Here is a 27,569-nt window from a genome sequence, read left to right as displayed (position 1 = left end):
GTTTTCATGACGTGTTTTATTTTGGACACTGTATCTGGAAACCGTCTTTTCTTGTATGCCCACACTTGACACTTGTACCAATGAGTGGGAACAGTTTGTCGTGTTTTGGTCCAGTCTAGCCGAGTCCCGAAAATGACAGCGAGGAAGTCTGGCTCACGACTGGAGACCGAGATAGAGCGTTGCCGCTCAGAGGGGCAATGGGACAAGATACCGGAGTTAGTGCGGCAGCTTTCAGCCAAACTAATATCAAACGGTAAGATACATATGCTCGGTTGTCGCTGCCGCTCGTTCATTCAGCCCTGCGAGGCCCTTTCCCCGGTCTATGTCCTCGGTGCTTCCTGACCGCGTCAAACCGAGTCCCTGCACTGTTTTGTCCCCGAAGCCGCTCAGCTAGCTAGCTAAGAGGCCGCGAAATTATTACACAATTATTTTACAATTATCATTGACACTTTAAGGTGGTTTATTTTGCATGCAGGGAGATACTCTGAGAGCTGTGACAAGGGCCCACTTCCTAGCTATTAGTTCCTGTTATATCTATCAGTTCCATGAGCTAGCGCTGATGTGTGATTCTTGTAGCCTAGCGGGGTGACACCAGACTTCATTCAAAAAACGGTCAAGTGAATGTTCCCCAGCTCATATATAAAAGTATGCGTTTTTAAGCGTGATTCAAGGCGTTTTCCGATTTGTGAGGAGCAATTCTTCAACTCGGCATACATCAAATACACCAAGCAGCATGTTTTTTTTTCCCCCAACACACAAATAATTTAAAGTTGGTTTGCCTCTTGCTGACATTACCTGAACCTTTTTCTATCAGAGTAAGCGTGGAGAACCAGTGTTGAAAGTAGAGATTTTACTAAAATAAAGAGTTCTTATTCATGCCGAATTCACCAGTACATCCCAGTAATTAGCGATTGGTCTTTAGCTGTGTCCCACGAAGCACAGGCTGTTTGTAGGTAAAAAGCTAACTTTCAAGTGATGGATTTCTGAGTGAACTTGGAGTGACATTCTTCCCTACCAGATGACAGCACCTACCTCTGTTAAGGTGCAGCATACCTACTGTGTCTGAGCTAGGCTATGTGGCAAAGCTACATGGTAGCTGTCAAACTAGTCAAGCGATGCTGGATGCAGTAATAATGATGCCATTAACAGATCATACACAGTAGTTAGCTCACAATCTATTATGTTGTCACATTTTGATATGGATCGGCGCTTACTGAGCTCACGTCCTGTTGTCTCCACGTGACGTTAACATAATCACTATGTTGGATTTTACTCTATCCTATGGACATCCATCCCATCCATCACATCCAGTTAGAGAGAATCTGACATTTTTATCATCAAGTCAGCCCATTTTGTGTGCTCATCTCAGTTTTTGCCGTACTTATATCAACTGTGTAACTATCCTCCACAAGAAATAGATCTTTTTTTTTTGGAAATACACATGCTCTGATCAGGACTGAACAATTAACTGAAATAGTATCAAGACGAAGTCATAGCCAAGTACAATATCCATATTGCAGGACTTGCAGGGTTTTTTTTTATTTTTTATTTTTTTATTTATTATTTTTTTTTATCAAGGTAAAATATATGACAAAATGCCATTTAAAAAATGAAGCAATGTGGTGCTAGAGAGATGCCCTGGCTTACAAATGATGTTCTTGTGATGTAAGAAAACGTTTCATAGGTACCCCAGAAAAAAATCAAGTCATCATGATTCTGTTGTTTTTTTTTTTCCAGTGAAAATGATGCAAAATTTTGAATTATTAATAATAATAATTTGAACAATCACAATACCTTCAAATTAATTGCAATATGATTTTCTCCCCCTTATCAGCCAGCCTTAGCACTAAGAGTATGTATATTAAGCAATTGTGCTACAAAAATAGGTAAGACTAGGAACATATGGAAACACTGCCTGTTGTGTGATTATAATCCCCATTCAACCCTCAAAGTTTCCATATCACAACAGGTGTATGGCAGTATACTCCAGTTACTAATTATCAAAGTTGGGACCCAAAATTTAGCATATGAAAGATTGCTCTTATGAAAAATGGTACCACAATAATAGCTGCAGCTGATTGAGTTTGTCTGTGTGCCTGTAAATTATGGTAGGGTAAAGAAAACACTCTAGGCCTGTGGTTTCACGGTCTAAAAAACATTAGATTATTATTCATAATAACCCACACATTTTTCCAAAGAGTCTCCTGACAATTTAGAAATCCGTGGCATGACTACCAACAATAACCAGCATCTGATGCCTGTGGACTGTAAGTTGAATGATCTCTAACAAGTTGTGACATTATGTCCAAGTTCATCTTTGTCTTGCTGAGAGTGGCTTGTTTGTATCAGGGGTCAGTAAAGTCCAGAGGTTCCTCTCTTCTCAGTCTGCAGGGGTGTTGCCACCACAACTAAAAATATCATCATTCCAGAAACAATGGGCTTATAGTTGAATGTGGGAGTATAAGTCAGTCTAAACTTGGTTTCAGTTTCAAACAGGTACCTTCATAATGGTTAAAATGATTGTTTTCCTTATGAATATATATCCAAAGAAAATGCCTAATTATTTATTTATTTAATTGTTGAAGGTCACCCCTGAAAGTTTGAAAACTGTTACTGTTATGGAACAGAACTGTATGGTTGAACTTGACAGCACGTGATTGCACATGAACCCTACAGGTCACCCAGCAGGATCAGTTTAATATGTTTAGCAACAGGATTACTGGTTTGTTCATCGAATCCCTATGCACACCCACACGAATTAGGGGCTTGGTTTGGCTTTAACTAATACTGGCTGGTATGTTTGTATGCACTGTTTACCATATGTATATTTATTTAGTTCAGCCCTTTTAGACAGGCTCACACAGAGTCCTCAAACACACACACATTAATAGCACATGACTTTTGTTGCCCATACACAGTCCCCTTTGTTATTTGATTTTGTGTTATGTTTGTCCCATGCAGCTGCTTCTGCACATCAGATAAGGTCTAAATATCCCAAGACAATAGGTAGGTTTTACCAGAGGTCAGCATTAGACTGACCATAGATTAAGCATAAATTGACTTTAGACTCACCCTAGATTGACCATATGTAGACCATAGAAAGACAGCCCTCAGAAACGTATTTGTTACCCTGCAATGAGTTAAGGTGAAATGATGAAATCTATGTGTTATAAATTGTCCAGTTTAATCACATGGCGCTTTTAAGAATAGTAAAACTGCCATGGGCTAAACTGTCAAGTTAGGAATGGTTGCATGCCAACTAGGCATAGATGCCTACTTGCAAGACAGATTACATCTTCATTTCAGGTATGTTAGCTGGTTAGTGCAATGGAGGAGCTGGCGCCAATGAGCAAAAAAATACTTTGTGTTCCATTTTTTCTTGGACGGCCCTCAATCCAGTGTCCCTAATTTGGCCCTCAGTCATCAAAACTTTGAGAACCCCTGATTTAGACTAACATCACATAAATCATTGACTGGCCATAGATTGTTATTGAATTGTTCTTAGATGGGCTGTTAATTGTCCATAGACTGCCCTTAGACTTATCTTGAATCTTTGATTGATTTCAGATTGACCATAGGCTGATCACAGTTGTAGATTGACCACAGAATTCATTAACTTATAGTTATCCCTAGACTGAAGACTGTCAGATTGGTGGGGAGAGGAGGGTTGAGGCCCTGTAGGCTTTGAATCATTACTGCTCTTATCATTTATGTTTGTGCATGTTTGTGTGTGTCTAGATGACCTCGGGGAGCTGTTGTTGGGTGAGTGTAAGCTTCAGACATATCTGAAGGAAAACCCCATTAAACAAGGAGCCAGTCCAAGGGGCCCACGACCTAAACTGGTGGAGGTCAGGAAACACCTCACTGCTGCCCTGGACAGAGGAAACCTCAAGGTAATAGTGGATAAACTCACTGAATGACTGCGTTATACTTACTTAGTTGGTTACTTATTTACTGAGTTGCTAAGTTGATTACTTCATTTCTTCTTGAGTTACCAACTTTGCACAAAACATTCAATTCAGTTGGCATTCAATGAAATTGAGCCATTCAGGTCTGACTGTGTTGTAAATATTCTTTGGTCCTCCCTCTCTCCCCTAGGCCGACTACCTGCAGGAGGCCAGTCTGCTCATGGCTAAACTCTGCTATGTGGAGGGAGAGTACAGGGACGCCTTAGGTAAGACACACATTGCTTTGTCCAGTTATTAGAGTGGTTTCAGTCCACTCTAATGTTTGTTTGCATTTCATTTGCCTTTATAAGAAAACAACATCATTTCTTTATCAATTCCAAAGTCCAGCTCTGTCCAGTTCCAGCAAAACTCTCTTTGCCACTAATTTCAGATTAAAGCAAAGTGGAGTTAAACAGTTATTCATCCAAGCTCCTTATTTATCCATCGCAGAACATCTTCCTTTTACAAGTGTAGCAAGCAGGTTGCAAACATGGACAGATTTTTGCAGAGTTAGGGTGACTAACCTTTAACTTCCAGTTTATCAAAGCAAGCAGTCATATTTTAGAACTCCCATATAAATTTTCCTCCCTTTTATCCTGCCATTGGTTTCCATTCATTCCACCGCAATATGAAAATGAGCTTTCAAAGACTAGAGACTTTCTTCATATGAGTATCACATCACTGCAATAAAGTAGTCCACATTAGTATCACTCCGCCCACTGGGCGGAGTGATACGGTGTCATCACTGGAAAATAGTCCTCAGGAAACATTTGCTTTACACAGCTAATTATCAGTTCTGTGGTTTATGAATGGTACTGACTTTGTTACTGTAGCCACAGAAGCAGAGCATTATTAGGTGGGTTAAAGATAAAGGTAGCACAACCAAAAGATAAAGGTAGCATGCCACTTTATTTTATTGGCTAACCAAAATTTTAAATGAGTACTCTGCCATACTCTGGTACTTTGGATGTACTACCTTTATTTTTAATGTACAATGTTTTTTGGGCTGAGGTGTTACAACAACAAAAAAAAAATCATTTGCGAATCAAGGGATTTTGATTATATCTTGTAAAATGTTTAGTACCCCCGCATTATTTTCCAAAATAAATGTGGGGAAATTGTTGTAAACGGGCCAAACATTTGAAATCACTTGTATGGTGCTTTTACAAAAAATCCCACCATTGCTTAGAATTGCTCTTTGTACATCTATACAAAGCAGGGAAACAGTAATGTGCCACCTGGAGTATTTGTTCAGTTATACCATTGTTTGTGCATAGTATTTATGGCAGAATAGTATATCAGATCATAGGACTAATAGTAAACCTAAAAACAAACCTACAAACCTTGTGGAAACACTGCAGTTAATACAGACACTACTTATAATATTTCAGCCCTGAATATTTAAAAAAAAAAAAAAAAGACCCCAAAGCATTAGTGTGTTGAGGTCTTTTTTAAAAAATGTGGTTATGCTATAGACTGTTGTATTTTATTCATTGATAAAGCAGGGTGAATGGCATTTGTTGTTTCCATAAAAAAATTATGTATTGATTGATGGGTAACTGATATATTGACAGATCACTACAGCCGGGTGAATCTGGATGATTTACAGCTGGTGGGAGCTCCTGTCTACAGGCTGTCAATGATAGCTGAAGCTTATGCTACTAAAGGTACACACACACACACACACACACACACACACACCTGTCTGTAAGCTGTCAATCACAGCAGAGACAAATGGAGAGAGAGAGAGAGAGAGAGAGAGAGAGAGAGAGAGAGAGAGAGAGAGAGAGAGAGAGAGAGAGAGAGAGAGAGAGAGAGAGAGAGAGAGAGAGAGAGAGAGAGAGAGAGAGAGAGAGAGAGAGAGAGAGAACTCATTTTGGAAAGGAATATGATTTTAGAGGACTTGAAATCTAATGACTTTACCACACACACAGATACAGTCATCTACTCACCTGTCTGAAAGCCTTCTTAATCTCACCTCACCTGACATTAGTCCTAATCTGCTCACATCTATGCAGTACATTGTCTCTCCACTTGGTGGCAGTATGACCCATTGTTCATCACTACCAGTGGGATGACCATAAGCAAACACACACACACGCATACACACAACATGCATCTCTGTCAGGGTTTGCCTCATAACTGTGTATAATTAATCAATATTTTCCTAATCTGCTGTAGTTCAGTTGTCCTGTGCTTTGTTTATGTCAGGGAATACAATTTGCTTGGCCTGTTGTGTTAAGCCCATTCACCATGGCCTGTCATTTATTATTGATATCTTGTGAATATGGGGATCATCAATTATTGAATATGTCTTGAATTCATCTAGTTGGTCAGCTGATCTCATTAGTTTATTTCACGGTGAAAACTAGCAGCTAGAAAACCCACAGCTGATTTTCAGAGTAATGAGAGAGAAGTGATAAGAGAAGTTCAGGTTTATTTATAGCCTTTAATCGCTGTTGACAAGCCCATAGTTTACAGAAAACAAAATGAACTCTCTGACCTGAACTTTCCTACCAAGCAAGAAAAACAATCCCAAAAATCCCCAAAGCCAAAAGAGGAAGGGGAAAGAGCAAAGTTCTTACTGAGCCAGTCAGGAGTGCAGTAATGGGTGGTGAGTGGGCAACTGTTAGCTCGAATCAGGTCAATCTCAATTTAATCTAATCAATTTGAAACTTAAATTAACGTAATCACATAAATGGGGAAGTTTGTTTGTTGCAGCAGCTAGGATACAGTCCAGCGAAAAAAAGAAAAAAAATGACCGGTATCAAAAAGAATGCTGCTTGGGGCTACACAAGCCTGCACCGCTGTCATTTTCAACACTCTTACATTTTAAGTAGAAATTTATGATCGAAGTAATGGATTACAGGATTATGAGACAAATATAAAACATAATCTCTCTCTCTCTCCACAGGATTGTGTCTAGAGAAGGTCCCGGCTGCCTCTCCGTCTCTGTCCAATAAGAATGCAGGGTCTCCATCATTGTCCAATAGGGGCACAACAGAGCGGGACCAGGAAATCATCACCTGCTATGAGAAGTCTGGGGACATTGCCCTGCTCTACCTGCAGGAGGTTGAGAAGGTCTGTGTGTGTGTATGTGCTTGTGTGTGTGTGTGGCATTGCAGATAGTTGTTTACTTTGGATGGCTATATGGTTATAGTATATATCTGTAGTACATTTTCTGGATATATTTACGTGCATATTCACATACCCCCATATATTCATATACCTCCCAACAACTTGTTCTTTGCTCCCTATGTGTATATATGCTGTATATGTCTTTGCTTTTTGACTGCTTTCATGCACTGAATGAATACAAATTCATTTTTTGTTCATTTCTTTGTCCCCCATATCTCTTCCTCTTTCCCCCTCTCTGTGTCATCTTTCTGTTTCTGCAGGCGTTGTCAGCAGGAATTCAGAACCGCAGTCCGAAACCTGGCCCGACAGCCCAGGACCAGGAACTAGGCTATTTTCTGGAGACGGGACTGCAGAGAGCCCATGTCATCCACTTCAAAAATGGGTGAGTGAGACAGGGGAAGAGTGGATTAGAGATGGAAGAGAGATAGGGTAGGGACGAATGAGAAAGGCCACAAGAGGAAACTGGATGGCTACATGTCACTCACTTCAGAACTGCAAAGGAGAAAGATTAGAAAAGATTTGAATCATAGGGTGTGTCAGTACTGTTCTGCATGATGTTTATAACACAAAAGTGCTAACTCAACTGCGTTTTGTGCTGATGATGAAGAGAACATTGTGCAAGGCATACTCGTGTCCAGAACCTCTAGCCACTATCGATGTAGCAATTAGTGCTTACATTCAACTCTCAGGCTCTCCAGAAACTCACACCAGTCAGGAAATGTAAGTGAGTGTTGGCAGTTGACAAAAAGCAGAATAATGGAAATACAGCTTGAAGTAATCTACACAGCACAGCTTTAACTAATCTAATGATTCATCGGGGTGAAGTCCCATTGAGATTTACGGTCTCATTTTTAAGAGAGACCTGGTCAACACAGCAGTAAAAATTAAAGTTGCAGACCGGAGAGCACATACAAGTTGCATCATGTAGTTTAAAAACATCAAAAGGAGAGAAAGGGGAAAATGAAGGCCAGACGTGGGTGAGCAGGGAGAGGAAGAGTGAATGAGAGAGACAACAACCGGAAGGTACAGCTTCACAGAAGTGGATGAAAAGTGGTCAGCTGAATCTTTTGACTTACATTGCTTTTACTAAGTATGAGCCTTTAAAACTCTCCACTCAAAGGACGGAGTGAATAAAGAAAGATGTAGTAAACATTGGTGTTCTACACAACACACAATATAAAATCTCACACTGACACAGCAAGAGTGAATTATTTTGCTTGGGTAGCAACATACTGTACTGTATTTATATTCTTCCCATATCTCTCCTTTCCTTAGATACTCACTCATATTTTAAGATACAAACTGATTTCAACTTAGAGCTGTTCAGATTATCTGGGTTATGCTATGACATTTTACTTGATACATCAAGATTAAAAGACGGGTACATACAGAGATTCTCTGCTGTTATTTTTCATTTAATCCTCTTGCTAAAGATCATTTCTATTGCTATTTTTCCGCATGCATATAGAATGAAAGATGGATTATATGGAGCTAGAGCCTTTTGAGTACATTTGAGGCCATTTGTGTGTTAGATGACCTTTAACACTGTCACTCTTCTTTTCTTGCAACTAATCCCACTCCTCAAGGTTCTGCCTGTGGAAGGACAGAGCGTAGGTACCACAGTGGACCTAGACTCTAGTGCTATGGTAGTAGATGGTAGAATAGTGCTGGTAAAGATTCCTCTTTAGGTGCTTAGTTTAGTTCTCTGCTACTACCTGAGACAGTTAAAGTCAAGAAATCTCCCTGCATTGTGAGCTGAAACAGCCCAGTCATAGATATAACAGAGCAGACTGGTAGAGACCAGGTGAGGCCAGATATCTTCTTCCAGACGAGGTGTAGCTGATTAGCACAGAATGACCTGTTGTAATCCTAAATGTGTCCCATGGCCAGGAGGTGATAATCCTGTGGCTGACTAGCTACTATTGACAGCACAATGTTAGAGACAGTATTCACAAAAGCTGGTGTTATAAAGGGGTAAAATTCACAGGCAGGCAGGACTTTTATTTAAAAAATACACATCTGATCAGCCTAAATCGCAAAGTAAGGCACCCCCACTAATTAAGATCCTGTAGATTCACCCTTATTGTCACAAGAGGGGAATCAGGACGTGATGAATTGAAACTCAAAACTGAAATACAAACCGACTCCTTAGTCTGTGCAGACGAAGTGTGACTCACCAACAACTTCTTCGTCACCTCCACCACCACATACCTTGAAGACATTTAGTTTACTTACATCAGTGTTGCATGATTTCTGTGTGTTGGAGTCCTCAAAATTTAAACAGATAATTGCTGCCATGTTGGACCACCAACATGCCTGGTGGTCCAACCTGCCTGGTGCAGCTTTAAATGTCTGTGTTCACATATGTAGTCAGTAAATATCAGATATTAAAATACTGAAATGCTGTGACATGTCAGTGTTAATGTTTGGGATGTAGTTTACTTGATCGGATCTAGAACCTCCCAAAGAATAGTGTCAGTAATGCACTGTTATTTATTTATTTATTTTTTTACTAGTTTTAGCTTTCAGGTCTGATTCTTCTAAAGAAATACACAAACTTATTTTGAAAACAGGCCTTTAGATGATTTGATCTTCTCATTGTCTAATTACGGAAAATATAGTGCTGGTTTAGTACACTCTCATATTCCTATATATGTGTTTGGTGGGTGGCACAGCCTAGCTGTTCAGCCGGCTAGATCCAAGAAACACAGAAGTGATCCCTCAGTCAATCTTTTTGAGCAATTAAGTTGAACAAAGTGCTTTTTTTGAAACCAAAGTGTGGGCGTGTTGCTTTAAACCACATATGGATAGAGGCTTAGATGTTAATAGCATCTGTTTGATGATGTAAGAATGAGTCGTGTTTGTTCGTTAGGTAGGTACAGGCTTCCCATTTGTTGCAAAATGGAGGTCAGCGAGTTTGTTAAACCCTCTAGGGAAGTCTGGGAAATCACGGACTTCTGCAGTGTTTCTCATGACAGCAAAATGCCATAAGCTTAGCTGTTTGTCTGTCTATGTATGACTACATATCTACCACTGATGAGACATCTTGTATTCTCACACACACACCACAGTCTCTGACAAGTGTCTGTTTTGCCATTTCCTGTCTGCCGTTGCCATAGAAACCTGACACGAGGTGTTGGCCGTTTCCGGGAGATTCTGCGGGCCGTAGAGACCAGGACCACCCAGAACCTGCGCATGGTGAGGGACTGGTCAGGGGTGGGTGGCTGTCTGCACGTGCAGGGCAGGGGAGCAATGGATTACATGGAGCCAAGTTACAGTAACAGCAAGTAAACTGTAACCACATTGCAGGGACATTTGGAAAGAACCCAACTTCATCTGAAATATAATTTTCCCTTAATCAGGTCTGCAGATGAATCTTTATAGTGGCATATTCAATGAATATTTGAGATTAAGTAAGATATGAGTAAGTGAAAGGAATTAAAGTGTTAAGTGAACAGATTGCTGTGTTGGAGTCAAACTATGTGTGTGTGTGTGTGTGTGTGTGTGTGTGTGTGTGTGTGTGTGTGTTGACAGACTATAGCCAGGCAGCTTGCAGAGATCTTGCTGAGAGGGATGTGTGAACAGAGTTACTGGTCTCCTCTGGTGGACCCACCCGCTGTGTCCCCACTGGACGATCCCACACGTCAAGGACACATCCACACCAAGAGCTACAACTTAAGCCGCCGCCCACGAGTCTACTCTGGAGAGAAGTATGTTCTGTGTGTATGTTGCTGCCCAGCAGGGGAATATAGTGGGAGATGGCCAAAAGCTGAAAATTGAATTTGTTGCCAGTGTCAATTTTAACCTCCATCTCTTGCTCTTTGTCTCATTTCTCTCCATTCCTCTTCTCAGTCTTTTTTGTCCTCAGGAAAATACAGAGGAAGCTTTGCTCCTGCTTCTCATCAGTGAGTCCATGGTAAGAAACACACAGGAAATCAGTGGTTTGGGAACCCCCAGAGTTCCTTGAGAGGGTTCCAAGGGGTCCCATAGCTTAATTTCATTATATTGACTATATTTCACAAGATGTACAATTCATCTATCAATCTAGGTCCTTAAGACACATTCCTATTAAAAATGGACTCAGTGGGCTAATGTTGGTCTGTCAAGGGATCTGCAAAGTGAAATTGTCCAGAACCTCTGCTTCACATTAACTTTGATTGAATTGGGTTGAGAGTGGCCACGTGTTGCATGAAATGTGTGGAATGAAATTTCATTTGAAAGATATTTTTATAAAAAAAAAACAAAAAAAAACAAGCGTGTGACATTTTGCAGGTCATCACTTCTAAAACATGTTTCTGTGCATTGCTCATTTGTATTCCAGGCCAACCGTGACGCTGTGCTGAGCAGGATTCCTGAGCACAACAACGATCGTATCATCAGCCTGCAGTCTGCCTCTGTGGTGTACGATCTACTGACCATAGCTCTGGGCAGGAGAGGGCAGTACGAGATGCTGTCAGAGGTGAACAGTAAACACAGCACAAACACAGACTAATGATGTGGTGTTTCACCCTCACTTATAGATTTTGAAGATGTATTCGCTTATTTATTCGTTAATAATTAATGTGGAATTGTGCAGGTCCTGAAGACTTTGAATTTGATTATATGAATTCATGGCTTCAAAAGTAAATGTTTGTTGTTGCACTGTTGTTACTGGGGAAAAATACAGCCTAGTCATGCACTTGCAAACTTGCAAAACCCTGATTTTGTTTTTTCAGTGTTTGGAGAGAGCCATGAAATTTGCCTTTGAGGAGTTCCACTTGTGGTACCAACTTGCCCTTTCGCTGATGGCAGCTGGGAAATCAGCCCGAGCCGTCAAAGTTCTCAAGGAGTGCATTCGTCTGAAGCCCGACGACCCCACCATCCCACTGCTGGCTGTCAAACTCTGTATCGGACCCTTGCACTGGGTAAGGACCTCCAAACAAAATGGTGAAGTATAGAAGTTGTGAAAACATAAATAAGAAAAGTCAAGCAGACCTATATTCTGACAGCTGTGGAGTTCTCATTTGCACATTTATTTGTTTATATGGTAGCAAATGAGTTCATCTTCATCGTATTTGGTAATTCCCCCACCTCTAATACATGTGGTTTGTAATTTTTCCTGTCCTTGTCTCTCCCTTCTCCTTCCTCTTGTCTCTCTGTTCACTTCTGACCCAGTTGGATGAGGGCGAGTGTTTTGCGAAGATGGTGATAGACATGGGGGAGAAAGCAGCTGAGTTCAGAGCCAAAGGATACCTGGCCATAGGCCTTGTCTACAGCCTCAAGGCTACTGATGGTATGTCTGTCAAACTCAAAGCAGGCTGCTACAGTGATCTCAGAATGGAAAAATGACAAGTGTGGCAAATGAATATATACATGTTTGCTCACATAAAACACAAACCTGCCTGTATTATATATATATTGAGTTAATGACATTTTACTTTTTTATATTCATATATAGAGGCCATTTAATTAAAATGTATTAGCACCAGAGTCAGTGATTCACCTGCGACACATTTAGCCATATTCTCCTTAACCATGTGGTAGACTAGCCAGTCTACTAAAAACAAATATTTTCCATGTTTATAGTTATAGCTTGTGCATTCCTTTTTTAAGTGTAGGATTTAGGGGTTCCCTTCAAATCAGATGGGGGTCAATAGCTTATTGGAGGTGAACTTGGGCCTCCAGTGTATTAGAAAGTTTGAAAAGCTCTGTCTCAGAAGACTGTTATGCCTCTTCCACTATCAGTGTACCTCATCCCACACCTGACTGCTCTCCCCCTCTGTGTTTCTTGTTCTGTTTAGCGTCGCTGCGAGGCACACAGGAGGAGTACCAGAGGAAAGCTTTAGGGGCCTTCCAGAGGTCAGTAATGAGCCGCCATGCTCTCTATTTCTATTTCTCATTTTAGTCCCAGATTTCCCTCAGAATTATTTTTGAACTGTAATGGCTGAGCACACAGAACAAGGAGTCCTTTTTGGGTTGTTTTATTTCATCTTGTAGTGTTCAGACTGAGCTCATTTCTGCTGGCATAGTTTCTCAACTATGTACTGTAGTGGATATATGTACAGATACTTTTATTTCATACTGCATATACTTAATGTCTAAATTCATTTTTTTATATCATGCATAGTATACATTAATTTGGCCTTATTCTCAGTAAGCTCAACTGCCTTTGTTTTTCATACCATCAAAATGCTTTGATCCATTCTGATATTTTTCATTCGTATTTTCCATTTAACATGTTCTGCTGTTGTAATTCTAAATTGTATTATGCTGAATAGCATTTGCTTCATTCGTACGTTCTGCTTTTCTTGGCTGCCTGTTACTAATTTGCTCATGCAACGACCCAATTTCCCCACAGGGGTCTTTAAAGTTTCATCTAATCTTATTAAATATTTTATTCAGTGAGTCTGAACATACAAACTCTTTCTCTCTCCTCTCTGCAGAGCTCAGAGTCTGTCTCCTACCGACCATTTAGCAGCTTTCTACCTAGCACTGCAGCTGGCTGTGTCCAGACAGGTAATTTATGTATAGTATTAGCAGGGTTAAATTGCTGTGAGTATATTACATGGATTCTTTCTGGATGATTGTCTCTGCTGTTGGAATCCCTGAAAGTTTCAAGAGCTGTATTACAGACAGGGAAGGTCAGGGAATGTGATCAGTTCCCTGGGGAAGTGCGGGAATATCAGGGAATTGTATGGGTTACTCCACAGGAAATTTCAGAATGTGTTTTCCACATTGTTTCATGTATTTGTTGCATCATATAGTGATTTTCAGCCTGATTGTAGTGGAAAACAGAAGCTGTCACTGTTAAGAAACACAGCATTTAGAGGACCAGGAAGGAGGAACATCTCTCCAACTTTCCTATGGATTTCTTGAGCTGTACTTTTCTCATGCACTGGAATAAATAATGATGTGCACAGCAGTGGAACTGGTTTGACAGAATTCAGTCTGTGTGTGTATGTGTGTGTGTGTAGATCCCTGAGGCGCTGGGCTACGTCCGTCAGGCGTTGCAGCTTCAAGGAGATGATGTCCATTCCCTCCATCTGTTGGCGCTGCTGCTCTCTGCACAGAAACACTACCATGATGCTCTCAATATTATAGAGATGGCTCTGTCTGAGTACCCTGAAAACTTCAAGTAAGACACACACACACACACACACGTACACACAGCACCACCCACAATATTGCAAAGTTGTCCTATTGGAGTCAGAGAGCTTCTTTCACTCTGTCTCCTGTGTGTGTGTGTGTGTGTGTGTGTGTGTGTGTGTGTGTGTGTGTGTGTGTGTGTGTGTGTGTGTGTGTGTGTGTGTGTGTGCTTATTCCCCAGTCTGCTGTACACCAAGGTGAAATTGGAGACGCTGTGCAGAGGGCCAGAAGAGGCTCTGCTCACCTGTAAACACATGCTGCAAATCTGGAAGAGCTTTTACAACCTTACTAACCCCAGGTATGCACGCACACACACACACACACACCTTGAGAAATCCCAACAACAAAACAACACCTGACATGTACACATCTAAGTGCAGCTTTGGTTTCTTTGCTGGGTATGGAAGCCCATTCCTGCCACATAACAACAAAATAAAAAACAGTAATGTTTTTTTTTTTTGGATAATTGTGACTTAATAACTGAGAAATCTATTTTCTTCTCACAGTTGTGACTTTATAATTCAACAATTTTGCCAATTTTTTCTTTTTTCAAGTGACATAAATGGGCCTCCATTACTGAGACTTGTGTGTGTGTGTGATTATGTGTTACAGTGACTCGGGACGTGGCAGCAGTCTGCTTGACAGAGCCATTGCAGATAGACGGCAACTCAACGCCATGACACTGCCTGACTTCAGTGACCCTGAGACCGGTAGGCTCATAAAACACACACACAGTTCTCACTTCTCTACCTTTTCCTCAGCGGCCCTAAAGCTGGATTAGTTTGAGTAGGGGAAGTCTTTTAATTGTAATCCTTTAATTGTAATCTGTTACAAGTCTGCCATGGATATAATTACCTCTTTTTAAGTCCATGAAGTGAAAACACTCAGAACAAATTATCTGATGCTCTGTGTTAACTTTAGGCCATCTGATAAAGTTTTGTTTAAACTGATCATGTCTGTAATGTAAACATGTGCTATGCTTTTGATGGCTGATAGAAAGAAGTGGAAGTGTAGTTCATTACTGTTTTTAACCAGGGTTTAGACTGGTCATTTCACCAAAATAACACAAACTTTACTGTGACAATGTGAATAAATGCATTACGGGAACTCCAGCAAATCTAATCCAATTCAAATCGTGGTCAAGATACAGCAGTAAACACACACACATTCATCACCAAATAATGACTTTGCCTTTTCTTTTTCATTCATCCCAACTGATTTCACAGGAGAATGTTTACACAAGCAATTACCTGTTCACCGCTGTGTTCATTGATTTATATTCATATATTGGTACAGCAGCATTAATTAGTTTGAATCTCTTTGGTCTTTTTGTTGCCCAGCATTATTCAGTCATAAAGGTGAATGGTTTTTTTTCTGTCCTAATACTTTCTGTTAGAGATTTCTCTGTGAGGGAGGCAATGTCAAACTCTGTGCCAAAATATCAGAATTTGATGTTGTCTTGCTTATTGGCAAACAGAGTTGTTTTTTCTACTTTGTGAGGGTTAAATTTGACATAGACCTGATTCCCCCAAGCAGCATGTATATCAGTAAAATTTCAACTGTATTGGTTTTCCTTTATTACTTTGTCTCCACCAAGTGCATGGTGGTATAGCAAGTGGTGTGGATCAGTTCAAAAAGTTGAAATTTTGTTGAGTTACTTGCTTCTTGGTGGATATTATTTGCGAGCCACATTTACCGGTGGACCCTTTTTCCTGCAGTTATTAGATTACTAGTTTCCACTCAGTTTCAAAAATGATAAACCTCACAATATGAAGGCATTTTAGACATTTTGTGTCCAGGTTAAGAACCAGTGACTTGTGATTCCCCCCTTTCTCTACTCTGTCATTAATATCACTCATTTCTCTGTTATTTCCTTGTTTTTGTTTGTAGTCTCAGGTTCCTCCTCTTCTCACTCTGGTTCTGAACCGGTCTCCCCCACCGCCTCCACCCTCTCCTCCACCTTCTCCTGCAGCCTCCCCTCCCCGCTCTCCTCCCCTTCGTCTCCTTCCTCCCCCGTCTTCATCCTCCTCCCCGCTCCCGTCCCTCCCCCGAAGCCGCCCTCCTTCCACCCTCCTGCTCCCTCTCAGCCTCCTCCCTCCAAGCCAAGGACTCACTCCTTTTGCGACCACGTCACTCTCCGCCAGCTGTCCACCACTAGTAATCTTCCTCCACTTCCAGCCGGCCTGTAGCATGGTGTGGAGATTGACTTCAGCAATTACATTGTGTGTGTGTAGGAGGACTGACTCATTGGTCAAGTGATGAGAACATAGACGCCAAAATCATCCATATGTCCCTGGTATACCTTTTTGCATCCAGTATATCTTTTTTTTTTTTTTTTACTTTATTATTTTTAATTTACTATTACTAAATTTGACGATACCTTTCTACAAATTACAAATTACCTATATCAAAAATTGATATTGGAATCTGCCCCAAAAATCAATTATCAGTCACCCTCTAGTATATCATATTTTGGGTAAATTTTTCTAGTTTCACACAAAACTGCCAGAGTTGGCCACATATGCTTTACAATTGCTTGAAATATTATTAAAATCTCAATATGGCCAAGTGCAATTTCCAAATCGCAGGAGGTGCAGTTTTTTTGATGAAAGTAAAATGTGTGACAAAACATTGCTGTAAATAAAGTATTATGGTGCTGCAGAGATGCCCTGGCCTATAAATTGCATTTTTCAGATGTAAGAAAACATGTTTGTTTGGTACAGACCCATCAAAAAATCACACCTACTTAGCATGTAGATTTAGAGCTGTTTCCCTTTTTCTCACTTATTGTCACTCAGCAAAATGTCTGCTATAAAGCAAATAATCTGTCGGACCATATGGATGATTTTAGTCTCCATGTACTCATCGCTTAATGAGTAAGTTGGAGAATGGGCCAATCTCTGAAAAACTTGGTAGATTTATTAAACGTCCGGTCACAGTTTTTGTGTGTTTGACCTCACTGGGATGGAGAACGAGAGTGAGATTTAGACCTCACTAGCATGGCCGATGACTTTTGGAAGAATAAACTGACTAACCCTCAGAAAGAGCAGTGTGCTTCATAGCCCTCTAAACCCGTGCATGTTTGTAAAAACGAATGCATGAAAAAGGAAATCCTCCAGCTGCTGGTTTGTGATTTCCTCAGGGGCTCTTTGGTGCCTCAGTTCCCTGCTCACCTGACTAGCCAGCGCCACAGATGCATCGTCAAACAGTGACACCCACTCACAGTCGAGACGCAGGAAGAGACAGGGTTCTTCTCAGTTTGTCCACATGCACCAAAAACTGATATTCACTGATCACTGCATTTCTGTTACCTCAAATCTCTCCACTTCTCCTTGCTCTTGTCCTTTTCCTTTCCTCTTTTGCGCCCCCCCGTCTCTTGCTCCGTGTATATTTCTATAGGCTTTTTCATATCAGCTAATACTCATGTTATTCCAAGATTTCTCCCTCATTTAGCGTTTCCTTGTTGCCATTTCCCCCTCTCATCTCCAGTATTCATATTTGCACTGGGGGATGATGTAAATAGTTAATTAGTTGTTGTTTTATTGGGTCATTAGTTTAATACATGTGTTTAAAGATGCAGTACATCATTTTATGAACTGCAAAAAATGATTGTAAATATAGTGTGAACACCTTGCATTTTGTTTTGTTTTGTTTTTAAAGCTTAATATGTTCAAATGTAAACGATGTGCTATTCATTTATTGTGGTTTATTTTGAGGTTAAATTTGGGGAAACCGAATATAGGTGTGCAGAAGCTCCACGCTGAGTCTTGAGTGTTGCTGAGATAGAGGGTGTCTCTCTGCCTGTGTTGTGGAAGCCATTTTGCAACACTCTTGGACAGCGTTCAGTTTAACAGATTCGAAGGTGTGAAAAAGCTCAAGAGGAAGCAACTCACATTTTATTGTGGTGCATAGGCAGAATATGAACAGCAACATTATTGTGCTCTGCAGTTTCCCTTCTTTTCAACGGTCAAGCATTCTTTTCAGTCATAATGATTTAGATGTTTCTCTCTTTACTCTGTTTCTGTCTTTTCCTTTTTTTCATTCATTAACAGCCATGTCTTTCTGTTTTTTCCCATCCCTCCGTTTTTCAAGGCGGCCTTCAGGACGCTAACACTCTTGGTTTTTCCTCCATGTTTTCTGTTTGTAAGTAGCCGCCTAACCTCCATCCCTCTGTCCATCCACCAGTTTTTCCATCTATAGAGCCCTAGCCGATCCTTTTCTTCTTCCTGAGGTTTAGATATATGTAGTATATCTGTATGTAAATATGTACATATATCTTCTGCTTTAACGTGATGTCGTAGCAGCCAGTTTGCAGCAGGAATTTTGCGTCCCTTGTTGGTAGCATAAGGTTTAAAGGAATACATCGACGGGAAGGTGCACGTCACCAAAGGCAAAGTTTACACTTACAGTTTACAAATGTTCTCTGTACAGAGGTGTGAAATTATCCTAGAAAAGATTTTTGTGTTAATTAAAGCCGCATCTTTCCAGTCATTGCAAAATCCTAAGCCTGACACCACGGCTGAAGGCTTGACTTCCCCGTCATATTCTCCACAAAGAAAAGTTAAGTCGAATGAGTGAAAATACTTTGGATTCCAAACTAAAGAACGACAGGGGGATGAGGTGCCAACAAGATGTAAATAAAGTGATTCCAATATATTTTGACGCCATTATAAGGTTTTTAAGCATATTTTGATGATTATCGGGATTATATTGTGAATTGCAGTCGGCCAGGATAATGAGAAATCTTTAATCCCATGCGTAGTCTCAAAAACCAGTAACTTAGCAGAGTTTGTCCAGCGAAGAAAACCATATAGACTCTGCCATCAAATTATGTACTTATTCTATGTGCCCTATTTTTTGCCGGTCGAGTCTAAGGGGTCTTTACTTCAGTCAGCAATTTTGCATCGTGCACGTTTAGTACATTGTGCATAGACTTAAAAATATGTAGCATTTTTAGGAATTGAAATCTTAACAAAGCATTATAACCAATTATCCAATGAGCCATTATGAGGAATGTTAATGAAGACATTAATTACACCAAAGGTGAGGCAGAAATAGTGTAGAGGAGAATTATTGATGAGATGCAACACTGATCAATTCAAATTTTTCAGATGAGTAGGTTTCAGTGTCAGCCCCACAAACAAGCTTTGTTTGTTTCATTAAATGCATTCAGACGTTTTTTGCCTCACTAAGTCAGTGTATTCCTTTAATTCAGCGAGCAGCTTCAGTGCATGCGTTGCTGTTGTAAAATGTGATAATGTTAGAGGCACCAGTCACTGCTGGGAGGCGTCCTCGGCAATCTCTCAACAAACCTGGAAATGTCACTTGGTGAAAACACGCTCTCCAGCCGCAACAGAGTTTAGTTCTCTCTTGAGGTTTGGTGAGGGTCTGTATTTACACTGTGTGCAGGTGGACGCCGGGCTGAATTATATTGCATATTGGGGGCACAAAATGGCACGAGTGAAAGCAATCCACATGAAAATAACCAGTATCACTTGTCACTGTGTGTTTCTCCAGGTGGTTGACTGACATACTGAGTGACTGACTGAATCACAGACTGACTCATTAGCTGTGTGACACACTCTTCTCTCTCACAGACCCATGCACTTTACTACCATTATGAGGAGAGAACTGTTTGTCCGCATGAGTGTGTGTGAGTGTGTGTGTGTGTGTGTGTGTGTGTGTGTGTGTGTTTGTGAGCTTTTTACAGTAGGGAAAGGAAAATGGAGGAGGGGAAGGAAGAGTTTGGAGAGGTGGATGGATCAGCAAGCTAGCAGAGAGAGGAGAGATCCATTCTGAAGGAATGGCTTTAGATGCAGCATAGAAAATGTGTTTTTCAGCACATCTATATGAGTTTAACTGTGAGAACAACACTTGCTGTGCTGTTTCAACCTAAATCTGTTATTGAATGTGCTGCCCTTGGATGCTTTGCTGCATGCTGGCTCTTAATACAACACCTCCTTCTAAAGTGCCCTTCAAACCACGCTAGTCAAATTTTTATTGTGTGTGTGTGTGTGTGTGTGTGTGTGTGTGTGAGAGAGAGAGAGAGAGAAAGAGAGAGAGAGAGAGAGAGAGATCATCCTTTTGTCATGTCCCTAAATCCACTTAACAGCGTCTCTCTCCCTCTCTCTCTCCCTTTCTCTCTCTCGCTCACTCTCTCTCTCTCTTTGTCTCGCTCGCTCTCTTTCTCTTTCTCAACCTCACATTAAGCTTCAGCATTCAAGTCTCCTCTATTCAGCTTTATCTCACTTATCTCTCAAACATGGGAAGTCTCTCTCCCTAAACACACACACAGCTTATTGTGAAAGAGTATTTGGAGTTTAGACTAAACCACTGGAGACCAGAGTAATAAGACGCCTTACAGTAAAGGACAGGAAAAGTATTTCTTTCACAATTAGTTTAGAGCAGAGTGTTGTCTTTTTGATTTACTTCGTATTTCCTGTTATGTAGAATGCAAGTGTTGTATTTGTTATATTTATATATGGAAAAATTAACAAGTGTTTTGAGAGCGTGCAAAATAATGTAGAACATACTTTGGAAAAGAAATAGAAACAAAAAAAAATGAAAGAATCGTTATAATAACACACATACCATATATATATAACAATCTACCAAAGTTGTGAAGTGCATGTAATGGAAGATAAGTGGACGATATTTAACAAGACTTTGTCAAGACCTTGCATATGGCTGGACTGTGTTTGGTCTTTGTGCAAAACTGTGGCCAATTTGTTACAGGGATAGTCATATTCTGTCTTTAGTGTGCAATAAATTTGGAATGAGCTGCAGTCAGTGAGTGGAACCGCTGTGAACAGCCAGAGGACATAATAGAAAACTGTTTGTGCTGATTCATATTGAAAGAGCAGCAGCCAATAGGGAAACTCCAACACCCAGCCGACCAACAGTGTAACTTCATCACTCAGTGACGGACATTTGTGTTTGTGGGGCCGGCCCAGCCTCCCAAAAATATCAACACGTTAGAAGGATATAAGAATGTGAAGAAAACAGCAGTCCAGTTGACAACATGTATGACATTATGCAGATTTCATCTGAAGTCTCATGTGGGTTGGCCATTTTGCATCCCTAAAATAATTCAGTTTAGTTTGGAAGGAGAGACAAAATCCGGGACAGACACTCTTCTCTATTACTAAACAGCAGAGTGCAGTGTGATGCAGTGTTGATGCATGATGCAGACCTTAATTCCTTTGAACCTGTTTAATCCACGGTGTTGATGTTGTGTGTTGCTAAGTGTGAAACGCTGCTGTCTGACTAGAGGCTGTAGTGCAGTGTCAAGGCTCCACCACCGGGACGTCCCGAGTCTAACCCCCGGACTCTCCTCTCTCCAGGTTCGGTCCACGCTACGTCTATAGCAGCTAGCCGCGTGGAGCAGGCTCTCTCTGAAGTCGCCTCCTCCCTGCAGAGCAGCGCCCCCAAACAGGGACCGCTGCACCCCTGGATGACGCTGGCTCAGATCTGGCTGCACGCAGGTACACACATGCATGTGGACATGAGCGGGTAACAGTTATTGTCTTTTATTAAAAAATGGATGGCTGTCAGCTGATGCCATCCACTACTGACATGATGGAGGCTTTAGTGTCCCATTATGGTCTAAATGCCCTTTTCAAGGCTTTTCCACCTTGACAAGAAAACATTTCCAGGGCAGCTCCTGGCTTTGTTCCAGAAATCCTTGTATCAGCCTTCACAAACTAACATGAGTCACACCCTAACTGGCAGGCATACACTCAGACTCTGTACATACTCTGTACTCATCTGTACATACATACTATATGGAGACATCTGACACATACACATGTGCACATTCACAAACAACTATATAAATCTATCAGTCTTACAGCTGCACCTGTGTTTGTCGGATTTTTGTATCACATGCAGATGTACACACACACACACACACACACACATACACAGAGAGGTTGTTTGTGCTCCTGTTTATCTCTGTAACTGCTTCCTGTCAGTGGTGGTCATTTCCTGCCCGGCGACAAAGCTAATATAATCATCCAATCACATGACAGACAGACAGGCAGACCTGTCAAACTCTTTTCCTGCTGCTGTCTCATTCCCTGTTTCTGTCTTGCTTGGCTCATCACAGAAACATGCGGTACTGATGACATTGATGTTGATATTGAACATTATTCATTGACACTTGGTTGAAACTTACAAAAATTTAAGCTTTCTGTCATCCGCCCCATCATTCTCTTTCTCTGCCTTTTTTTCTTTTTGTCCTCAGCTCCTGAAAAAGTTTAGACAGTATCTTAAATCATCATCCAAGCACAAGGCTTGAAATATCATGTACTTCAACACTTTAATTCAGGTGTTAAAAGTGTTTCATGTTTTCCGGCATAGACCTGTATTCTGAAAACACTGCAGTGACGTTTATTTTCATTTTTGTTTTGGTTGCATAATTGGTCTTACATTTAATTTCTTACCCATGTCAACGGTTTGAAAAGGTGTGTAGTTTTTTAACATCAGTAAATTATGACTACATTAATTTTGAGACATTTGTGTAATTACCGTAGGCAAATGAGACCATCAGTGGGAAGACTGGCAGCCTCTGTGCTGCATTTGACATCCTTTGACTGGGCTGGATTTGGCAGGAAATGTGCTGGATTGCTTTATGACACAAAACAGGAAGAGGGTGCTGTTCCAGCACAAACACAGCCAAAGCTTTTAGAGTTTCTGGCAATGATGGACAGTAGAAGGAGTGAAAGGCTGATGGAAAAATCACATCCAGTATGATGTTCTTCATCAGTAAAGAGAAGAAAACAAAACTTTGAACAGGGGAGCAACACAAAGCAACAAGTTTTATGAGAAATGTGGACTTAATTTGGAATAACGTTAGCCTAACAATAACACTGTTAAGACAAGGGGCTAAAAGTCATATCAACCATGATCTTCTTTGTTTATGATAAATATATAAGAAATAATGTCCATTCAATCCCTTTACGGTGATACAAGACCTATTTATAGTAATGATCGATTGTGCATTATTCTGCTTATGACATGGATACTTTTGCAAGAAAGCAATATTAATTTTGAGAAGACTTTGTTAGCCTTCCAGACTCCCCTAAAACAAATTCTCCTCAGAGTTTATTTGCATCCATAGTAGCTGAACCTGGATGGCTAGAGGCGTTAGTTATGTTTTAGCTTGTTTACTTCATGTTATAGTCTGACCTCTTGCAGTTTGTCCGTGCTGTTTTCATCTGGGTTTCTTTTCCTTTTTCTTTTCTGTTGATCTCAGCCTTCAACCGAGAATCAACATGTCATGTTCCCTAAATATTGTTACCCATGTTGTAAGAACTGAATGGCCTTGGCAGATATTGGTGGCTAGCCTTATTAACATGGTAAATGAACCAGGCTTTCTGTGTGGAGTGATATATATCAAACCTGCTTGACTGTCCATAGCAGCAGTCATTTACTCATAATATCAAAGTGCAGAATCAGAATTGAGTATTTCACAGCTGTGTAATAAACCATGGTGCCTCAGTTACTTTGACAAGGATATATTGATGTTTTAAAATGCAACACGTTTGAATTAAACATGATGAAAGCTGCAGGTACCCTGGTTCTGTTTGTATCCCTCACCACTCCTATTAACATTCTCTCTGTTTCTTTGTGTGTCCAGCTGAGGTTTACATTGGCATGTCCAAGCCGGCCGAGGCCACCGCCTGCACACAGGAAGCAGCCAACCTCTTCCCCACATCCCATAACGTGCTGTACATGAAGGGGCAGGTGGCCGAGCTGAGGGGCAACATAGATGAGGCCAAACGCTGGTATGAAGAGGCCCTGTCCATCAACCCCACGCATGTCAAGACCATGCAGCGACTGGTAAAACACACACACACACACACACACACACACACACACACACACTGTCCTCCTCTGTTCTTGTTGTTGGTCTCTTGACAACACAGACGGTCTTCTGCTTACCCTCTGCAGTGTTCCTAGTGTACTTACATGATCTTAATACCAAATAAATCTCTCTCTCTCTTATTTCAAGAAGCTCCATTATAATATGTAATGTTAATAATATGTAATGTAATGTTAATATGTACTATAATACTATACTGGAGAGTTGATGTGAGAAAGTTCACGGTTCCACCCGGCAGGCCTTTCTACATAGGAAGGACTTCAGATTCTCAGTTCCATGTTTTCTGCACCAAATGATGACAAAACACATTCAGTAACTCTGTCGCTCTCTGTCTTCACCCGCCTGCAGGGTCTGATCCTCCACCAGCTGCAACGCTACAGTCTGTCAGAAAAAGTCCTGAGGGACGCCGTGCAGGTCAACAGGTGTGTACGTGTGTGTGTGTACTGATGTAATGTAGTGCATGGTGTTTTTTGCTGCCTGTGTCCCAGCCTGTCCTCTCTCTCTCTCCTCAGTACGGCTCATGACGTGTGGAACAGTCTGGGCGAGGTGCTGCAGGCTCAGGGCAACGCCGCCGCCGCCACCGAGTGTTTCCTCACCGCCTTGGAGCTGGAGGCCAGCAGTCCTGTGCTGCCATTCACTATCATACCCAGGGCACTATGAGACACACACACACACACACACGCACACACACACACAGATACACCTATTACATCCAAAGCACTCCGAAACAGAGTGGCACAAAATGATGATGTACCTGCAAACTCACACACACACACCCATTCACTGTATGGGACACACACATACACACACAGTGCACCTGCGTCCCACTCACATACACTAACTGCCATACTCTCAGAAACAGACACACACACACACACACACACACTTGATATGAATGCAAATGATACATACAAGCACTGAAAACACACAGGCCCTTTGCAACAGGCCTGTTGCCATACCGACACCGCTGCTCCCCTTCCAGTCCTCCCACAATGCCTTGCTGTGGCCGTGACCCCCTGACCTGATGATGACGACATTGCAGCTGATGAACCGGTGGTCGTCATGGAGATTAACCCTCAGCATGCCTGTCAGCCGCTACCATTCTGCTCTGTGTGTGTGTGTGTGTGTGTGTTTTGCCTGTGTGTATTTGGATACACTTGTATGCACTTTTTTGTGTGTGTGTGTGTGTGTGTGTGTGTGTGTGCGTGCCTGTTCCTGTTTGTGCATGTACACCCGTGTCTGTGTATGTGAGCTGATATTTTGCCTGCTTGTATGTGATTTGTATAATATTGTATGTGTATGTTTGTGTGTATGTATGTATGTATGTGTGTGTGTGTGTACATAATGTATGTAATCCATTATTTTGTCCTGATTGAAGATGTTTCTGAAACGATGAAATCAGAGTTTCTACTCTGTCATTGCTCCCATTCAGAAGAGTTTACATTTTATTTACCTTTTTATGTAGATTCAGTCTTTTTCTTTGTACAGATCGTTTCCACGGCAGCCGTCTTGACTTCACCTAGCAGGCAAACACATGTTGCTAATGACATTAATTAAGCCTCTGCTCATTAAAGGCTTTGCATTGAGCCAGCATGAATGAATGTCATTAGTCACGTGTGTGTTTACTCTGTTTATGTTTATGTGACAATGGCTGCTGTGTAAAAGGTCCATCTCTCTCTCTCTCTCTCTCTCTCTCTCTCTCACACACACACACACACACACACACACACATACACACACAGAGGACAATTCTTGCAACCTTTGGCAAGCATGGGTTAGGGGTGATTTTCTACAGTTTTCTCAAAAAAAAAAAAAAAAAAAAGCCAAACATTTCTGATAACCTCCCTTCATCCCATTTCAAAGCAGCCAACGAACACACGCGCTTTCTATCGTTCATGCAAGCGACGCGCCTGCAGCACACACACTCCCTCACACACTCACACACCTGTTGCTGTTTTTCTAGAGATGAGGGTAGTTTTAGTTACTGTAAGCGATGCATAGCTCAGGCCGGATGCCTGGGAACGGAGCAGCGACAGACATGATAAGCAGATCACTGAGGAATCAAACCATCTGTACAGAGGAAATGCCAAAACAGGCTGCATTTACACAGGCACAGCAAATCTGATTTTTCAAACAGCATTATGTTTTTGCATTGAACCAGAAAGAAAACACTATCATGAGAACGTTATTTAGTGCGGTCAGAGCTGCCACAAAGAAAACCCAAGACGTCATAGTCCCACCCACAATGTTTGATTGACAGGTGATCTCGGAAGAAACACCACAGCAATGAGCTTTAAAGCTGGTGATTAAAATTACAAAAAGCAAGGCTGTAGCAGATTATTACTGTCATTTGAACGTGGGAAATTTGGGATCCTATCATAGAAATGCAAAAAGTTTGATTCTTACTCTCTTCTTGAACAGGAACCATGTTTTGACACATACAGGGGGAAAAAATCTGATTTTCTGTTGTTTGTAAATGCAGCTGCAGTGACTGTGTTGTCTTCTGTCCTGTCGCATTCATGTTAAACAAGCAGATGAATATAGTTATTTTTTTTTCCAACTTGACTTGATTATAAATTCAGAGGAATTATTGTTGTATATTTGATTGTTCCATGTGTATCTATTGTTATTTTAGAAAGTAAATTATAATAATTCTATTTTCTGGAGAATGATGTTACTGAGGTGCCGTTGGAGGATTGAGAGGACCGACTGATTAGATTGGTCGCCGTCGGGCTCAGTGGGCGTGTCTTTAATGCTGTATCCAAGCGACTGAATTAGGAAGATTATAATAAAAGAAAATAAATGGTTGAAATGAGTGCAGATGGGTGGCTTTGATTTTATGTGACGTGTTCAAAACTTTTCTAGTCTCTTCCTCACCTCTTTCTTGTGCAATAATAGGTTAACTTTATTATTTTTAAAGATATTTGAGGTTGAACATTTGGGAAATGCATTTAATGTCCAGAGTAACTGAATAAGTGACTGAAATGTCCTTATAGGTATACCATGAAAGCACAAACCTGTGTGTGTGAGAGAGAGAGAGTGAGTGTGTTTCCCTTTGGGGTGAATGGAAGAGTCATTTGCCCTCAGGTGTGTGTGTGCACCGTGGATGTGTGTGTGTTGTGTCTGGCTGCTGTCAACAGGTAGTATTACTGTCCTGTGTGTGTGTGTGTCATCAGAGGATTAGTGCGCCTGTCGCGCCACTGACAAGCTTTGTTGAGTGTTGCGGTGCAGTTGACAGCTCTCTTTCACCCTCTCCCTCACACACACACACACACACACTGCCCCCCCACCATGCAAGTGGACTGTGGTATCCGTATCAGGTCACGACCTCAACCCAGCCCGGCCTCTGGGCTCTGATTGGCCGGTCGTTGTCATGAACCTCGGAAATGCCAGAATGCAGTTTGTGTGATTACACTGGATCAGTTTGTTTCTAATGAGACCGTCGTTATTAATCCTGGCTCTGTGCGCTCCGG

General features: G+C 41.2%; 1 protein-coding gene across 6 annotated transcripts; it reads left to right on the top strand.

Moving 5' to 3' along the window:
• Positions 1–65: 65 nt before the first annotated feature.
• Positions 66–26,911, top strand: ttc7b (tetratricopeptide repeat domain 7B). 6 transcript variants are annotated; one of them, XM_030044391.1, is made up of 24 exons: positions 66–253; positions 2,962–3,006; positions 3,739–3,893; positions 4,099–4,174; positions 5,522–5,614; positions 6,862–7,028; positions 7,346–7,467; positions 8,672–8,695; positions 10,205–10,283; positions 10,620–10,795; positions 10,938–11,001; positions 11,407–11,544; positions 11,801–11,989; positions 12,240–12,357; positions 12,866–12,923; positions 13,508–13,580; positions 14,039–14,199; positions 14,392–14,508; positions 14,823–14,920; positions 18,303–18,353; positions 21,554–21,694; positions 23,851–24,053; positions 24,445–24,518; positions 24,609–26,911. In XM_030044391.1, exons 1-24 carry the CDS (start codon positions 133–135, stop codon positions 24,754–24,756), a joined length of 2,691 nt encoding a protein of 896 aa, XP_029900251.1. In that variant the 5' UTR covers positions 66–132; the 3' UTR covers positions 24,757–26,911. The 6 variants fall into 6 exon arrangements, with proteins under 6 accessions (XP_029900251.1, XP_029900257.1, XP_029900252.1 ...); XM_030044397.1 differs by lacking the exons at positions 2,962–3,006; positions 8,672–8,695 and adding an exon at positions 16,101–16,367; XM_030044392.1 differs by lacking the exon at positions 2,962–3,006.
• Positions 26,912–27,569: the final 658 nt, after the last annotated feature.

This window comes from Myripristis murdjan, chromosome 22, assembly GCF_902150065.1.
Source record: "Myripristis murdjan chromosome 22, fMyrMur1.1, whole genome shotgun sequence".
In the NCBI taxonomy this organism is placed as follows: Eukaryota; Metazoa; Chordata; class Actinopteri; order Holocentriformes; family Holocentridae; genus Myripristis; species Myripristis murdjan.
This window is presented reverse-complemented; position numbering and strand designations above follow the sequence as displayed.

Excerpts from the sequence above, each read along its gene's own strand:
- ttc7b (XM_030044397.1), top strand. The coding sequence starts at position 133 with ATGACAGCGAGGAAGTCTGGCTCACGACTGGAGACCGAGATAGAGCGT. Across the intron at positions 14,200-14,391 it reads GAGTACCCTGAAAACTTCAA|TCTGCTGTACACCAAGGTGA; the intron begins GTAAGACACACA and ends CTTATTCCCCAG. Across the intron at positions 18,354-21,553 it reads TTCCTCCATGTTTTCTGTTT|GTTCGGTCCACGCTACGTCT; the intron begins GTAAGTAGCCGC and ends TCCTCTCTCCAG.